Source organism: Octopus sinensis, linkage group LG1 (assembly GCF_006345805.1).
Source record: "Octopus sinensis linkage group LG1, ASM634580v1, whole genome shotgun sequence".
NCBI classification, from domain to species: domain Eukaryota; kingdom Metazoa; phylum Mollusca; class Cephalopoda; order Octopoda; family Octopodidae; genus Octopus; species Octopus sinensis.
Window position 1 is genome coordinate 191,821,744 of NC_042997.1, and position 19,656 is coordinate 191,841,399.

General features: G+C 36.8%; 1 protein-coding gene across 1 annotated transcript in view; it reads right to left on the bottom strand.

Moving 5' to 3' along the window:
• LOC115218610 (solute carrier family 46 member 3-like) overlaps positions 1-19,656 on the bottom strand; it is a 62,006-nt gene that overhangs the window by 1,624 nt on the left and 40,726 nt on the right. The window contains exons 2-3 of the mRNA XM_029788514.2: positions 11,372-11,455; positions 8,286-8,442 (exon numbers count right to left, since the gene is read on the bottom strand). Of these exons, the coding sequence (XP_029644374.1) occupies positions 8,286-8,442; positions 11,372-11,455 (241 nt within the window). The remainder of the gene's footprint in view (positions 1-8,285; positions 8,443-11,371; positions 11,456-19,656) is intronic.

The following is a 19,656-nucleotide window of genomic DNA, read 5'->3' on the forward strand; positions in this document are numbered from 1 at the left end:
CCACTCACAAGGCATTGGTCAGCCCGAGGCTATAGCAGAAGACACTTGCCCAAGATGCCACGCAGTGAGACTGAACCCAGAACCATGTGGCTGGTTAGCAAGCTACTTACCACACAGCCACTTCTGCGCCTGTTGAACTAATTTATATAATCACACTAAATGAATTCTGTTGTGTCTGGGGAGAGTCATTTTGTTTTTGTGCCTTATAATTTAACACACTCACCGGTAAAATTTCCACTTATTTCTTATTTTCATTTTCCTAAAATTTTTGCTGCATCTTGCAACCTTTTCAATAGTCCTACCGGTGAGTGTGTTAAATTATAAGACACAAAAAGAAAATGACTCTCCCCAGACACAACAGAATATGCTTCAACACACGAACTCATATAAAGAATTTTGCAAACCAAATCCAAAAGCGAAACTAAATGAATTATTTTCCTAAAAATTCAGTAAGATTTTCTCATATCTGTTGCAATACCACAGGGCATACAGTATACTATGTTATGTTTTTTGTCATGAGCTAAAAAGAAAGAAAATTCAGAAAATGTCACACAATCTATGACCTTATAACCTTCAACAGAGGAATCTCTTCACAAAATTTCAGCTACCTTAGGGATCAAACTGTAGCTTACAATTTGGAACACCTATCCATCATCATTGTTATCAACATTAGCTGCACCTGGCTTCCAATGCTGGCATGGATTTGATGGTTTATCAGGGCCTGATATGTCAGAAGACTGCTCATGCACCAATGCCTACTTTAGCATGGTTTCTAATACCTGGTGTCCTTCCTAACACCAGCCACTGTGCAGCATGCACCGAGTGCTTTTTTCACAACAGCAGCACCAGAGATGATTGTTGCATAACTTGCAAGATGAAAGACCCAATGGAGCCTACAACCAAGAGGGAACAGAAGAGAGAATGGGTGATGATTCTAAGCAGAGCCATAAGGGAACGATTACTTACCGTTCCCGAAGCTGAAGGAGTATGGCAGAGAACAGGAGAGAGTGAAGGGATTAGTTGAGAAAAAGGGAGGGATAGAGTTGAAAAGGGGATGAACTGGGTTGTGTAAGGTAGAGTTTAGGGTTGTCTATCAATAGAGAGGGTAAAAATAGACAGAAGGTGTGAAAGGAGGGGGGCAGAAAGGGAGTAATAGATTAGGGTAGAGAAGGATCCTGATCCTGAGAGAGTCAATAAAGAAAAGAGAGATGTGGTTGTAGCAGTAGGTCAGAGAGGGGAAAGGTGGGAACAGGGGGTGCTGAGAGAGTTCATATGCAAATAAGACAGTGAGGCTGGTGGAATGAGAAATGAGATAGTAGCATTTATAACTTTAGCAAGATGAATTGAAAGTGAACTGAATAAATTTCAAATGAGATCATTCGTTTAAATGAGATAATTAGTTCAGTGGAGCAGCTGTTATATCAACAGAAACACACATACAATATAATGCTAAAACCTTGGTTCCTGTCCAATCATTGAACTAAAATCAAGTTATGTCAAACCTAGTTAGGACTGAGAAAGGAGATCACTTGGAATCCTTTTAATTTTTTATTTGTTGCTAAGTCAAAAGGAAAGAAAGTGCCCATGATGTTTTTTTAACCTCAAAGACTAGTGAGTGAGAGAGAGAGAGAGAGAGAGAGAGAGAGAGAGAGAGAAGATATCTTCAACTAGAAGCTTGGCCAAAAAGCTTGCAGCAGAATGGACTTTGTCAAATGCACCCAAGGGCCAAGTGTTAAACCAGATGCTATAAACAGCCAAAGATGTTCACCTCTGAAAGGTCGCTTGATCTGATAGAAATAGCAGACAAATCTCCCTCAAATCACACCACACTGCCTTATAAAAGGCAAAAGCACATTGGATAATGGAGTCCTACGTATCTTTAAAAATCTTGTTGGTCAAGGCCAAAATACATTTCGAAATACATAAATCTGCTTGAGCTGAGAGACCCAGAACTAAACAACAACAACTGATGAAAGACACACACATTGGCAGAGACTGGTGTTTATTAGCTTGTTAATGAGTGAAGATTAACAATCTGTCAGATAGTGCTCTTTGAGATAAGATATAAGAGTTTAGTGCACATAATATGAGAGGTTGTACATTTATGAATGGACAGAGGTGAGAAGATGGGTTATTGTAACAACTACAACAGTAGTTCTCAACCTGGGTCCATATGGCCTTTCTGGGGCCCAATAAGATTTTGTTGTTAAAATTTATCTGCAATAAATAAGTGATACAATACACAAAATATTCTAACAATTTTTGTTATACAATTCCTAAGAATATTTAATTATAAAAATATATGATTTTTTTAACCATTGACTGGCAAGAAGGGTCCATCTGAGTAAAACAGGAATCAAAGGGGTCCATAGGTAAAAAAAAAATGCTTGAGAAACACTGATCTACAGGCTTGTTTCTCAAAGTTATTTAGCTAAATTTGGCAATATCAACAACAAATATTAGTTGGCATTCATAGACTCAGATAAAAGTATATACTGTCAATAAGAATATTTTGAAATAATCAAGCTAATCTTTATATGAACTATATTACTACTGTCCTGATTTTGTTACAAGTATTACAAAAATCAATATAGTTATCTGGTTTACACAACAGATGAATTCTATTTTCTTTTGTGTTGGAGGAATAGAATCAGAACAAATGAGAAATGATGAATGTATATGTATATTTTGATTCAATGCTATCTCCTTTGTGATTGGGAGTCAAGTACAATCATTATTGATACCAATAAACTGCTTGCACTATTTTATTGACCCCATCAAACAGAAAGGAAAATCAAGACTTGGCAGGATTCAAACTCAGAAATTCTAAACTTGTACAAAGCAAGTTAATGGAAATTATAAAATTACTTAGAATGATGAATGATTTTATAAATGAAAGAATCTATAGTACTTCATATCAAGATATTAAATCCTTTTAAAGGGATTCAAATTGTAGGTTTCTATAATACTATGGGCTGTTTTCTCACTGTATTTAAATTTGGACACGATTTTTTTTATTAGTCTTCTATCAAATAGAAATCTAAGCTTTTAGTATTCAAATTCAAATGTAATGCATGTTAGTTTTGAATTAGTCATGCATTATCTTGTAATTTCAAGATTTCAATGAGTGATTGTTTATTTTTAGAATGATATTGCAGGATTGTGTGAGAGACTGGATCTGGTCAGTTTGAACATATATCAGGTAGAGTATTTGGACCTAATATGGCTAGTTTAAGACAGAACTCACACTTTTTCTTTGAGGATCTTATTGGCAGCAGTAATATTTGAATCTTGACTGTTACCAATAGAAATTGAAGAATCAGTATAAATTACATCTCTTAGTAATAATAAATTTATAGAGAAGTTAAAAATAAGAAATATAAAAGAATAAATGAAAATCTTCTAGTTAAGATGAACTATCAAGTAATTTATCTCTATTTTAATAAAGAACACATTGAATAAATGAGATATAGCTTTTAGTATTTTATTAGAAATAAAAACGAGGAGATAAAATAAAATTGAAGGCAGTACTTGAATATTTAGCTTGTTGTAACACAAAACTCAATGATTTTTTTTTTAAATACTTCCCCCAAACATTTCAACACAAAGTAGTTCTTAACGGAAACCTTTTCCCAAATATTTGTTCAATTTTATGTCACTTATCAGGTTGGATAAGATAGATGCTGACTGGAACTTGTCATCAAATATATAATGCATGAAATATTTAATGACAAACTATCGCCACAAACATACCTGAAATTTTTATCATCATCATCATCATTGTTGTTTAACGTCCGCTTTCCATGCTAGTATGGGATGGATGATTTTGACTGAGGACTGATGAACTAGATAGCTGCACCAGGCTCCAATCTGATCTGGCAGTTTCTACAGCTGGATGTCCTTCCTAACGCCAACCACTCCAAGAATGTAGTGGGTGCTTTTACTTGCCACTGGCACGAGGGCCAGCCAATCAGGCGGTACTGGCAATGGCCATGCCCAAATAGTGTTTTTTACATACTACCTGCACAGGAGCCAGTCCAGCGGCACTGGCAATGACCTCACTCAAATGTTTTTTCACATGCCACCAGCACAAGTGCACTGGTGACAAGGCAGCACTGGTGACAATCACACTTGGATGGTGCTTTTTACGTGCCACCAGCACGGAAGCCAGTTTGCTGCTCTGGTAACGATCACGCTCAGATAGTGCTCTTAGCACTCCACTAGCACGGATGCCAGTCATCGAATTTGATTTCGATTTCATTTCATTTATATATTATATAAACTCCAGTCTAGTTCACACATTTTCCGAAGTGATTGCCTTTACTTTCTCCATGAAAGAAAATTACAGAGAAACACGTAATGAAATAATTTAGCAAATTCATACATGACATGAATCATTGAGAAACACCATCCACAAGACAAAACAACATCCTTCACTCCTCATTCTTCTCCTCACCACTGCCGCTGCAACCACTGTCATTGTCATTATCATCATCATTGTTACTGTCATTATAACCATCATCATCTTTGCCACTGTCTTCATCCTCCTCATCAGCAGTGTCGTTGACATCATCATTTAATATTAATTTTCCATACTGGTATGGGTTGAATGGTTTGACAAGATCCAGCTTGTCAAGCTTCTAATGTCAGTTTTGGCATGGTTTCTACAGATGGATGCTGTTCTTCCTAACACCAACCTCTTTACTAAAATGTACTGGGTGTCTTTTTTATTTTTTATTTTTGCGCTAGCAGCACTAGTGAGGTTGCCAAGTAACTTGCAAAATGCCTAAGATTGTCCTTCCATCACACTTCAGCCCCTCAAAACCTGCCATAGAACCATCACCTATCCTCCCCTTCTCAAATACCCCACCCCATTTAGTCAAGGAGGTTTTTCCATTCACTATATTTAAAATTATATATATAGAGTGGCACAAAAGAATGGGATTAATGCTTCACTGTTGAGGTCAAAAGATCAAAACATGTCAGGAGTTATTGCTCAAATGATTAAAATAGCACTCATTAGTGAATGATTAATATTGTGTTTATTGTTATTTTTGCTATGTACTTACTCTTTTACTCTCTTTTTACTCTTTTACTTGTTTCAGTCATTTGACTGCGGCCATGCTGGAGTACCGCCTTTTAATCGAGCAAATCGACTCCGGGACTTATTCTTTTGTAAGCCCAGTACTTATTCTATCGGTCTCTTTTGCTGAACCGCTAAGTGACGGGGATGTAAACACACCAGCATCGGTTGTCAAGCAATGCTAGGGGGACAAACACAGACACACAAACACACGCACGCATATATATATATGTACATATATACGACGGGCTTCTTTCAGTTTCCGTCTACCAAATCCACTCACAAGGCTTTGGTTGGCCCGAGGCTATAGTAGAAGACACTTGCCCAAGGTGCCACGCAGTTGGACTGAACCCAGAACCATGTGGTTGGTAAACAAGCTACTTACCACACAGCCACTCCTGCGCCTAGTTATTTTTTGTTAGCTTTTTTAATAATAAATGTACTAACATGAAAATATTGGTAGGGTTTACATGTGTGCATATATATATATTCTTTGCATGTACCACGCCCTTGTTGTTTTTTCTTGTGTTTTTTCTTCATTTTCTTTTATTAATTATATATATACTTTTTTACTTGCTTCAGTCATTTGACTGTGGCCATGCTGGAACACCGCCTTTAGTCAAGCAAATTGACCCTAGGACTTATTCTTTGTAAGCCTAGTACTTATTCTATTAGTCTCTTTTGCCGAACTGCTAAGTTACGGTGACGTAAACATACCAGCATCGGTTGTTAAGCAATGCTAGGGGGACAAACACAGACACACAAACATACACACACACACATATATATATATACATATACACGATGGCCTTCTTTCAGTTTCCGTCTACCGAATCCACTCACAAGGCTTTGGTCAACCCGAGGCTATAGTAGAAGACATTTGCCCAAGGTGCCACACAGTGGGACTGAACCTGGAACCATGTGGTTCATAAACAAGTTACTTACCACACAGCCACTCCTATGCTTATATATATATATATATATATATATATATATATTACGGAGATGTACTTGCATAGCAAGTGACTTGATCTGAGATCGTCTGCTGAAACAAAAACAACTGTAGTGTGGAAGGTGTTTGTAAGCCATTTAAAACCACACAAAAACTGTTAGATTCACTCCAACATTTAAATTTAATTTGTCAAAATATTTTTGCTGCTTTGAAACTGTGACCTGTTCATTGACAAAATGTGTTTACATATATATAAATATCATTCAATTAATACATGTATTTGTATATATGCATGCATGCATGTATTAATTGAATGACAAAGAAACAGTTAATTCATATTATGCTCTGCACTTCCCTAACATTATTCTGAAGCATATGTATATTGAGTTTGAACAATAGGTTATTAGTATTGCTATGCCCAAGTGAAAGCATTATATATATATATATATATAGTTCCAAAGAAAGAGCAGTAGGTTTATTGTAATAAATATCTACTGTTGCATATAATCACAATGCTTTATCAAGTGCACCTATCTTTTCACAAATAGACATAAAGAAGTCAGTTAGAAATTAGACAATGCCTTAAGCAATCTAGAATTAATCATTTGATTTGAGAGAGAGAGAGTGAGTGGGGGTGGGGAAGAGTTTCCAAGGAAATTGTTTAACCCTGGGCCATCCATAATTAGGTAGATTTATGATCAAAAGTATACCAGCTATTTCCCTCTCACCTTTTTAAAATGTATCTAGGACTACATTACTGATCTACCCTGCCTTGTTTAACCCTTTAGCATTTAAACTGGCCATATCTGGCCCAAATATGCTTCCTATTTTATGTTCTGTCCAGTCAGATGCAGCCTGCCACACCTACTTTTCAGTATACAATCACATCATCAAAATTTCAAAGATATGAGATAAAGCATGATTATTTAAACAGTGTGAATAAAAAAAAACATTACATTTGACAGAATAATCTGAATGCTAAAGGGTTAAGATACTAGGGTTTGATTGAGAAGTAATTTGGGTGGTATTTCTAGCATATTAATCAACCACAAAGTAGTTCCTTTAGTTCAAATAAAATTGAGTTTACTAAGTAGCCATTACTCTGAAGATGTCTAAAACCAAAACCAAATACATTTGACTTTCAATTTTTCTTTTAGTTTAATCAAATTAATACAACTTTCTCCACATAAATCTGACAAGACAATAGAAAATGTGGTCACCATTAGACTGCTAACGAGCTATCTAAGTGTGTATCATCATCATCGTTTTGAAGTTCACTTTTTCATGCTTGCATGGGTCACAAGGAATTTGTCGAGGCAGATTTTCTATAACTGAATGTCTTTCATGTCACCAGCCATCACCTGTTTCCAAGTAAAAGAATATTTTCCTGTGGCTAGACATGTTTCCACAGAAGATTGGAAACAAACGACACTGCTTGTATGACAGTGACATTTATTTACAACCATCACACAATGTCAAGATAAAGGGACACCCACACATATGTGTGTGTGTGTTGGTGTGTGAAGGGCTTCTTTTAGTTTCCATCTATCAAATCCACTTACAAGGATTTGGTCTGCCTGAGGCTATAGAAAAAGACATTTGCCCAACGTGCTACACAGTGGGACTGAACCTGGAACCAAATGGTTGGAAAGCAAGCTTCTTAACCCTTTTGTTACCAACCCAGCTGAAACCGACTCTGGCTCTGTGGTATAAATGTCTTGTTTTCAAAAGTTCTGAACTAAAATCTTCCACCAAACCCTAGTCACAATTTATGTTCCTAACACAAGCTTAATGATAATTAAGTTATTTTACTAAATTCTTTGTTATATTGAAAGTAATTGAAAGAGATACAGAGCATCCAGAATGCCATGTTGAATAGTTAGCCCCTACACGCAATTTTTTTCTCTCCTTGTTTCTTTTCTGTGTATCTTTCTGTCGAAGAGCATAGGCTCGAAACGTAAAAGACTTGTTTTATTTCTATTCCTGAGCACCATACTAATACATTGTTTGTTTGTACTCCACCTGCCTTCGTCTTTTGTTTATTTTCTCAACATAAACACAGTAATAAAAGGGTTAAAAACACAGTCATGTCTGCATTTGGCCATATAAATCCTATATTTGTTTTTTTGACTGCTGCCTTAAAAAAAAAGAATAACAATACAAAAATAAACACATGCTTCCTCCACTCTCATTCCTGTTTCTAAGAATACATTTTCTGTGAGAAATTGATTAGATTCTTGAGATACTTACAGTGTAAATCCTGCGGGTATAAGTAATATTATGGCTGCTACTATAAATATAAAACCGGTATAAAACCTCAGGGTGCTGGCATAAATGACCGTAAATATCAAAGGTGACAAGAAGTGAATCAAACTCTCGGCACAATGCATCAGAGCAAAGAGGGAACCTGCAAAAGATAGGTTTTTATTGTATATATAAAAGGGTACATGTATGTATTAGTTACAAATATTATGTACAAGATGTGATACAATATACAAGAATTAATGTCTACACAGATATACGAGCAAGCTTTCATAAAGTCACTGCATCCACACATTTGGTCACCCTAACTGGCTTCTCTGCCGGTGGCACGTAAAAGGCACTATTTGAGCATGATCATTACCAGCATTGCCTTAGTGGCACGTGTAAAAACATTCAAGCAAGGTGGTTGCCAGTACTGCCTGACTGGCCCCCGTGCCAAGGCACGTAAAAGCACCCATTACACTCTCGGAGTGGTTGGCGTTAGGAAGGGCATCCAGCTGTAGAAACTCTGCCAGATCAAGATTGGAGCCTGGTGCAGCCATCTGGTTTGCCAGCCCTCAGTCAAATCGTCCAACACATGCTAGCATGGAAAGTGGACGTTAAACAATGATGACGATGATGATGATGATTAGAAACAGTATTCAATCACCTTCCCTTAGTCCTAACTCTGAGTTGGGTGGCCAAATATTTATTTCAAATTTTGGTACAAAACCAGCAATTCTGGGGTAGTGGGTAAGTTGATTACATTGATCCAAGTATTCAATTTCCACTCATTTTATTGACCCAACACAAGGATGAAATCAACCTCAGCAGGATTTGAACTCTGAATGTAAAGATGGACAAAATGCCACTAAGCATTCTGTCCAGTGTGCTAACGATGCTGCCAGTTCACTGCCTTCAGGTTGCTAAATATTGGTTTCAAAATTTGACATAAGGTCAGAAATTTTTGGGGAGGGGTAAGTCAATTACATCAACTCCAGTGCACAACTGGTACTTATTTCATCAACCCTGAAAGGATGAGAGACAAAGTCGACTATGGAAGAATTTGAACTCACCCACTGCACTCTCGGAGTGATTGGCGTTAAGAAGGGCATCCAGCTGTAGAAACATTGCTAGATCGGATTGGATCCTGGTGCAGCCTTCTGGCTTGCCAGCCCTCAGTCAAACCGTCCAACCCATGCCAGACTGGAAAGTGGACATTAAATGATGATGATGATGAATGTCAAGACAGATGAAATGCTGCTAAGCATTTTGTCCAGCATGCTAACAACTCTGCCAGCTTGCTACCTTCGGGTTGCCAAATATTGTTAATAAACCATAGAGAGTCAAAGCTGTCATAACACCATTCAAATCCATCTTACCTGTGGTTCCCACTAAAATTTCTAGTCCAAAAATAGACGGCAAAATGGATGCTGCTTTCTCTGGATACCATTCCCACAAAAATAACCACTGCCTGAAATATTTATATCAAATCTACTCACAAGGCTTTGGTTAGCCCAGGGCTACAGTAGAAGGCACCTGCCAAAGGTGCTGCATAGTGGGACTGAACTTGAGAACATATGGTTGGGAAGCAATCTTCTTAACCACACAGCCACGCCTGCTGGTACTGTCCATTTCATGTTCACATTTCTATGTTTAACAACAATGGAGTAGAGATATTTTGCAACTACTGGAGAACCATTTTAACATTTGGAAAGATTCTAAAATTGTGCCAAACCTATTAGTACTGGGTATCATCATCATCATCATTTAATGTCTCTTTTCCATGCTGAAATGGATTGGATGGTTTGAAAGGATCTGGTGAGCAACAGGGCTGCATTGAGTTCCAGTGTAAGGTTTGGTATTGGTTTCTACAGATAGATGTCCTTCCTAACACCAACTACTTTACATTGTGAACTGGGTGCTTTTTTGTGTGGCACCTGCACTAGTGAGGTTGTTCAGTAACTTGCAAGACAAGAAAAGAATAAGAAGTCCCCTCAACTCAGTGAGGAGGAGAGCATTTAAGAGATGGGGAAGTGGCTTTATGCTAGGTGTTGAAAGGCCAAATTATGAAAGAGAGACAAGTGCAGGGGTATTACTATAGAGGAGAAATATGGATACCCAATATTATATAAGGGTGGGTGGGAGTAGCTGGACAAAAACATTATAGTAATGGGAAGGTTGAGCAAACTCTCTAGATACATGAAAGTGAACAAAAGAGAGGACATAGGAGTGGATGGATAGTTTCATAAGAGATGCCTTATTTGGTGAGCTTACAATAGGATAGATCCTTCTTGAGTCACATGGACTCATAGGACCAGTTATCTGATTTCTGTGATGCGTATAGTCCCTCCTGGATAAGACACTAGTCCATCGCAGGATTACTCATTGTTACCAGCTGAGTGGACTGAAATAATATAAAATGAAGTGTTTTGCTCAAGTAAACACACCATGTTGTTTGGTCCAGGAATCAAAACCATGTGTCCAACACCCTAACCACTAAGCCATGCACATTTACTTAGAGTGTACAATAGCTAGGTCTGAAATCTTTCAAGTGTTCTAGTATCTATAACGTACTAAGATTAATGGCTAAGAAGTGAAAAATGCAATTATATTTGGAATACTGTGTTTTTGAATCATCATCAAAACTTGATTGGTTACATCTAACTTCATTAGTTTGTCTGTTCGAAGTTGATTAAGACGATACAACACCAATGCTGCTAATTTCTTATAAGTCTATTTTAAGTAAGATTCTTCACATACTATTTTCAATTCACTTTTAATTCAGCTACATTCTTTGTACTGATTCAATGAAAAACAAAATCCTTCCAAAACATAAAATGGTATTGCTTCCAATACTTGTAAAATATGTACAAAAAAAGAACAAAAAAAAACAAAACAAAACTTTCCTAAAATATCTTTTTATAATTAAATAACTTTAATGAATGGTAAGTATAATTTTCCTTCAAAGAATTAGTATTAATTGTCTAGCTCTGAAGAGATATTTAAAGAGTTGTAAAGCTGTACTGGCTGTAGCCATAAATTTCACACCTGCAAAATTGGTCAATATATATCTAGTCACATAAAAATCTTACCTTGATCAGTTGGGTGTATACCACGAGAGACAATGGCACGCATCATTGGAAAAGGAAGTAATTGGAATGCAAGGAGTAGAATAGCTGTCAAATAAAAAAGAAAATAATGTCAGATATTAAAAAAAAAAAACAAAAAAAACAACAACCCAAACATTTCAACATGATTTTCAGAAATAAAAAAAGAAAAAATTTAGATATTCTGTATTGACATTATATCACATTGGAGAAGAAGTAAATATTTTACATATTTTTAAATTGGTTTAAATTATTGGCAACAATAATAATGGTCTTGGTTGATTATATTGACTCTGGTACTTAGGTCTGGTATTTGTTTTATTGAATGGTTAAATCCATCCTAATGTAAAGGAATGTAGTATATACTACAAGGTTCCTCAAGGCATCAATTAGTTGGCAATCCTTTGCAGATGTGCAGAATTACATATCACATACACGCACACACACTCTTCATCATTATTGCTTTCACATCCCTTTTCCATGCTTGCATGGGTCAGATGGAATTTATTGAGTCAGATTTCCTGTGGTTGGATGCCCAGCCTGTTGCTAACCCTCATTTGTTCCAAGTAAGGTCATCTCCCACCCCCATGGCTTGACATGTTTTTACAGAAGACTGGAAATGAGGAACACCACATGTGTGATGGTGACACTCATTTACAACAATCATGTGATATCAGACAAGGAAACACTAACACACACACACAAAGGGCTTCTTTCAGTTTCCACCTACCAAATCCACTCACAAGGCTTTAGTTGACCTGAGGCTATAGTAAAAAAACTCTTGCCCAAGGCACCACACTGTGGAATTGAACCTGGAGCCAAGTGGTTTGCCAGCAAGCTTCTTAACCACACAGCCTGTAAATATGCAATCAAATGTTTTTATTTCTTACTTTAATGTATTGAACATAATAATGAAAGAAAGTAAAACTATAGGAAACAATATTTTTTTCAAATTACAGATATGTACAAAAATCAATTCGATGACTGGCATCCATGCTAGCGGGGTGCAAAGAGCACCATACGAGAGTGATCGTTGACAGAGTGGCTATTTGAGTATGATCATTACCAGCATCGCCTTACTGGCACTAGGGTGCCAAGAGCACCATCTGAGCATGATTGTTGCCAGAGCAGCCAACTGGCTTCCATACCTGTGGCACATAAAAGGGCACCATTTGAGCGTGATCGTTACCAACGTCGCTTCACTGGCACCTGTGCCGGTTGCACGTGTAAACAGATTTGAGCGAGGTCATTGCCAGTACCGTCTGACTGGCCCCTGTGCTGGTGGGCATGTAAAAAGCACCCACTACACTCTCGGAGTGGTTGGCGTTAGGAAGGGCATTGAGCTGTAGAAACTCTGCCAGATCAAGATTGGAGCCTGGTGCAGCCATCTGGTTCGCCAGCCCTCAGTCAAAATTGTCCAACCCATGCTAGCATGGAAAGCGGACGTTAAACGATGATGATGATGAGGATGCGCATTGATTCCACATTAAGCAATCTTGAAAGAAATTCTTTTGGTTCTATGTTTTTCCCACTTCTATAGTACACAAGCTAAAAAGTTGTCCAGTTTTTCAAACTCTCCTAAAATCTATCTTTTCTTCTCTTGTTTCGTTCCTAAGCTTTGCTGACTCTTTATTACTTTGCTAATGCATCTGCTCTTTCTTGAAAAGAGTCAGTGATATCGTTAACTCCTTACTTCTCTTCTTATTTTTTTTATATTTGCCAGGTCTGGAGGAAGGGTTGTTGCCCATGGCTTTTACAAGCCCTCCAATATCAGTGAGGTTGATACTATTTATGTTTTTCTTGAACCTTTGTAAATCAATACCTGTGGGAAAATATGAGCAGTGATGGAATTCCAGAGGGTGGACATTCTGGGGAGGAAGGACTGGCCATAGTAATTAACATAAGGCTGGGAGACTTGGATGCAATAAGGGTGCAAGGAGGAGGAAAGATGAGCAGAGAAGAAAGAAATGCTGGAGTAGAGATAGCATGAACCTGGCCAGTTCCAAGGAGAAGAAACCATTATAGAAGCAGTAGAAAAGATGGAGTGAGGAGAGGAGACAGCTTATTTGTGAGTCAGAGGTTGGAGTATTTCTGTGAGTGACTTTATGCCAGTCAGTTGAGTGGCCCAGTTTTGGATGTCTATATGTGCCCCTTCTGGATGACCATATGTGCAAAAGTAGCACTGACTCAGACATGAGTAATATTTTATTGTGGACCTCAATTGAGCTTTGTACAGTATTAACAGATGTTGGGGGCTCAGGTACCTTCTTGGTCCTGAAGAAAAGGGCCAATCATTAGAAGGCAACCCTTGCTATTTAAGGACATGCATTCACCAGCAGAGATCCACAGTAAGACACAACAACTGGAGCGATTTTGAGGGCTCTAGCTGAATGATACTCATGATTAAGGTGAGGAGGGAAGTAAGGAAGTTTTCATATGAGTAGCGTTAGTGTTTTCTTGTTGAAAGAGGTAAGATGAGCTTGTCCTCAGTGGAGAGTGCTTTCAAGATTTGTGTTCATGGAGCCAATGTATGTTTAATATGGGGTGTTTAAGTTGCAAGTACATGATTCATAGACACAGAATGTTAGGGAAGAGTAATGAGTAGTGACATCCGCATAAAAGTGAATATAATAAGATGTGGTGGCAAGTGTTATTGTCAGCACATCTTAACTTATTTTTTATTTTATCCTATCATATTATATTATTTTTAGAAATGTTTTTGCAGGGTTTCTATGGTTTTAATACTGGAGATTATGAATCTGGAAAAAAGAAAAAAAAAAGAAAATGTTTTGATTCTACAAAATTTTTTCCCCAATTTCAATTTCCCAATAATTGTGTATGAGAGAGATTTATAGTACAATTCCATCAGATCACTTAGCTTGTAATTATTAAATCCACTTGCATAAAAAAAAAAAAAAATTTAATGGTATCATTATTGATTCTATTGGTGTGTGTATGGGAGGTTTATGGTTCAATTTCATCTGAGCACTTGTCTTTCTGTCGTAATTATTAAAACCATTATCCTTGAAAAAAAAAAAAAAAATTTAATGGTAGTGTTATTAATGTCTAACAGTTTTTCTGAATGCAGAAGCAAAAGTTTTCAAGAACTGCTGAATGTTTTCTCAAGTTGAGATGTCACAGAAGGTCTGTATTGCTTTTAGAATCAGGAGTCCCTAATTTCAAGGAAACTGTTATAATTTTCAATGCAAAGATGAAGTAGAAAATCATATCATGTGCCAGAAATAAGTCTCTTTACTCTTTTATTTGCTTCAGTCATTTGACTGCAGCCATGTTGGAGCAAATCGACCCCAGGACTTATTCTTTGTAAGCCTAGTACTTATTCTATTGGTCCCTTTTGCCGCACCACTAAATTACGGGGACGTAAACACACCAGCATCGGTTGTCAAGCGATATTGGGGGGACAAACACACATACACATACATATACATATATATATATATATATATTGTTGTATTTAGGAATGGTCATTTTGCCAGTTTAGCCAATAAAAACACACGCACTATATATTTAGTGTTACTTTGCTTCAGTGTTATTTATTTTTTACATTAATCTTAATCTTATTTCGGCCAGAGTTCTTTTGTCACACTCCTGTGACCGCATCAGTGGTCCTTTGTTTTCTTCTTACTTATTTGTGTCTCTCCTTACTAACCGGTTAGTAAGGAGAGACACAAATAAGTAAGAAGAAAACAAAGGACCACTGATGTGGTCACAGGAGTGTGACAAAAGAACTCTGGCTGAAATAAGATTAAGATTAATGTAAAAAATAAATAACACTGAAGCAAAGTAACACCAAATATATAGCGTGTGTGTTTTTATTGGCTAAACTGGCAAAATGACCATTCCTAAATACAACAATATCTGTTTCAACACACGACTTCACATAAAAAATCTTGAACAACAAATATTTAAAAGTACTATATATATATATATATATACATATATATACATATATACAACGGGCTTCTTTCAGTTTCCGTCTACCAAATCCAAGGCTTTGGTCGGCCCGAGGCTATAGGAGAAGACACTTGCCCAAGGTGCCATGTAGTAGGACTGAACCTGGAACCATGTGGTTCATAAGCAAGCTACTTACCACACAGCCACTCCTACGGCTATGTCAGTTACCATTTTAAAAGATACTCAAGAACAAGGTTTCTTTTCAATTTTTTTTCCCAGCATCTATTAATTTTACTGAACAAGGAAGAAATTTTGTTGCATAGATGTATTATCATCAACACTCAACAATAAATATTTACAATGACATTCAAAAGTTCGACGAATTCAGCAGATATTGAGAATTTAGACAAAATAAAATACCTTACAGTTCAACTTCATAATTTGAAATGTATTAGAATAATTCGAAACAAAAAAAAATATTTTAGAAAATTTTTACAGTTCATTACAATAGCTAGTGTGTGAAAGATGTTAGCCATTACATAGCTAACGAATCCACACTTTCTGGCTGAAGAGCACTTAAATACAAACACACAACTATTACTAAAAGTCAACAGGTTGCAGATTTCTGTGTTATTGTAGAGCACAAGAGAGAATACTAGTAATTTGTTTAGAGAAAGTAGTAGTCTCTTTCTATGTGTGATTCTTGTGGCTTTTATAATCTTTTCTTAAACCCTTTGCTCCCAATGGAACATAGGCTGTCAATGATTTTTCTCTATTGCTCTGGACTCTGAGCTGTCTTGTTTTTTTTTTCTCTAGGTCTTCTTGGTTTTGAATTGTCATTGATGTTTCTGTAATTTTAATTTTTTTTCTAGGCAGAGGTGATGACCCTGTGAAAATCCATTTTTACTACTGGGGCGAGGTGACCCATATTAATCTGGCCTATATCTAGTATGAAAGGCCCTACCAGGAGACTGCTCAGCTGGCATAGCTTTCAAGATTATTGAGGCACACAAGCTACCACAGATTAACAAGGATTGGATCTTGTGATGGTTTTAAAATCTCACCATCCTCAAAATTGGTTCCTAGAATTTGATATTTTTAACATGTTTAATTGGGTAAATAAAAACATCAATTTAAACCAAATGAAAATCATGCAGTGGTTTGTGAAATGTGTGGACAGAACAGGGCAGCCAGGCAGCCATTTTATATACGTGTTTGTTGCTGTTGAAAGTATGTTCGTCCTTAATTGATCATTATCATTTAGCATCCATATTTGATGCTTGTATGGTTCTGAAAGAGCAGAGGATTGTGTCAAGCTCCAATGTCTGTTTTGACATGGTTTCTACAGTTCGATGCCCTTCTTAATGCCAACCACTTTTACAGAATGTACTGGGTACTTTTTTTATGTTATTGATACTAATCAGGTCACCAAGAAGATTGCAAAACACAATCCTTTGATTGAGGTGGGTGTAATAATCAGGGAGGTAACTCATGCCAGATGCTGAAGAACAAAAAAAAAAGGGCATGTTGCTGTAGAGGAGATAGCTACCCCAGGTGGAAATGGAAAGAAAATGGTGGTGATGAGGGTTATGATATACTCTCAAGGTACAAAAGGTTGAATGTGAAAGGAATGGGGACAGAGGAACTGTTGAGGGAGACAGGTGCAGAGGATCAGGTAAGAAGAGTAGGGCGGTGAGCTGGCAAAATCGTTAGCATGACATGCAAAATGCTTTGCAGTATTTCGTCTGCCACTACGTTCTGAGTTCAAATTCCGCCGAGATCGACTTTGCTTTTCATCCTTTCGGAGTCGATTAAATAAGTACCAGTTATGCAATGGGGGCGATATAATCAACTTAATCCGTTTGTCTGTCCTTGTTTGTCCCCTCTGTGTTTAGCCCCTAGTGGGTAGTAAAGAAATAGGTAAGAAATAAGAGTGACCAGTTTGGCTACAATACAGGGCAGCCAAACCCATACCATGCTACTAACATCATGTTCATTATCAAATGTCTATGTTTTACTGCTTTCAACTACTCCAGTTTCTAAGATGTATTTACAAAAAGGGCATAAAATTTGTCACCATTTAAATCCCAAGTTCTGTGTCTGTCTTTTTGTTGCTAGGCAATATGACTGGAAGTGTCTAGGTGTCGACAGCAATGACTCTCTTATTAATAAAATGATGACAGCCAATACTGTTACAAAATAATTGAAAATTTGTAAATAATATTTTGAATACGCAAATGAAGTCTTAGGTAAACAGAATATCAATAAGAAATTAATTATTCATTATTGTTGTTTAACAAAGATAATAACAGTCTTGTGGTGAAAGGTATTCTAATAATGACTATTATGAATTCATAGCATATCATATATATATTTATATATAACTACAATCTCCTTTGTGTATGTGTCTGTGAAGGTGTACATGTGTGTGCATGTGTGTGTGTGTGTGTGTGTGTGTGTGTACGTGCATGTATGCTTGTAATTATGTATATGTGAAAAATAGTGTACAGTAAGATCCATGATGGTAGAATCTGAGAAGTATAGAGTTCCAATAGCAATTCAGGTGGTGAAGTGGTTCAGAAGAAGTGGCAAAGGTCCAAGAATAAGGTAGGAAAGAAGATGAGGGTCCGAGAAAGGAGGAAATTCAGTCAGGCAGGATTAAACATAAACATATACATACATATGTATGTACGTATGTGTGTATTACAGATTTTTACAAAGAAAAGGTTGACAGTGGAGTGGCTGTGTGGTAAGTAGCTTGCTTACAAACCACATGGTTCTGGGTTCAGTCCCACTGTGTGGCACCTTGGGAAAGTGTCTTCTACTATAGCCTCGGGCTGACCAAAGCCTTGTGAATAGATTTGGTAAACAGAAACTGAAAGAAGACCGTCGTATATGTATATATGTATGTATGTATGAGTGTGTATATGTTTGTGTGTCTGTGTTTGTTTCCCCAAAATCGCTTGACAACAGATGCTGGTGTGTTTTAGTCCCTGTAACTTAGCGGTTTGGCAAAACAGACCGATAGAATAAGTACTAGGCTTCCAAAGAATAAGTCCTGGGGTTGATTTGCTCGATTAAAGGCAGTGCTGCAGCATGGCCACAGTCAAAATGACTGAAACAAGTAAAAGAGTAAAAGACCATCATTTTTAACGATTAATGTTTAATTAGGTTTCAGGTTTATTGCTAAAATTAAATACAAAATAATAACAGCCGCAGAAGCAACATTTAGATTTATCACATTTTTGCTAACATTTAAACTGTTCGTAGTTTAACAGCTTTTTTATCATGAATTGGCTCAACACCTCATTGCATTCGCTCTTTGATACTTCCACTGTTGCCTTTCTCTTATGACCTTGCTGGCAGCACTCCAACGATAATCAATACACTTTGCTGTGTGCATTTTCAGCATCTTACCATAGCTATTATTATATCCTTCTGCTGCCCACTCTTTTCCAAGATTTCAAGCAAACACTGCACAAAGTAATTCTTCCTGCATTTTATAACTGCTGCACTAACCATGAAATTTTGACTTTTACTACTAGTCTTAGGAAAAAAAAAATTTGGAAAAAAAAAAAAAAGGAAAAAGTATTGTCTATTCCATTTCCATTTGTATATCTTAGACTTCCAGAAAAGTTCCTTCAAGCTATACTTCTATGCCTTCCTTCTGGAAAAATTATACTGGACAAAGAAAATAAGACATGATCAGGCTGCAACTGTCAAGTTGATTAAATAGAAAAAAAATATGATTTTACACACATATACATGCATGCACATATAATTTTGCATACATGCATGGATTTTTATGGATATGTACACATTTGTGCATGTGTGTGCATGCATGCATATAGTGATGTTACTAAGAAAAAATAACTTAGTGAATATATAATATATGCATTAATGTAATTAGTATTGTTAAAAAGAACTGACAGCGATTTCTTTTATTATTATAGTTATAAAGTTTGAATATTCTTTAATTTTTCCCTCAACATTTTTTCTTTATATTTTAGTCAGGAGGGAAGGCAACACTTATCTGTCACAGAGTTTCTGAGACTGGTGGCAGGGATGGAATAAAGTATCTTCAAACTGAAGACCTGGCTTGAATGCTTGCAACAAATGGAAGCTGCTAAAGGGGTACCAAGTAAAGATGTTAAACTGAGCAATGGAATAAGTTTACCATCCTCCGAACTCCTTAATCTGTGTTTTTTCCATATATATTATTCTTTTATTTGTTTCAGTCATCTGACTGCGGCCATGCTGGAGCACCGCCTTTAGTCGAACAAGTTGACCCCAGAACTTATTCTTTGAAAGTCTAGTACTTATTCTGTCAGTCTCTTTTGCCAAACCGCTAAGTT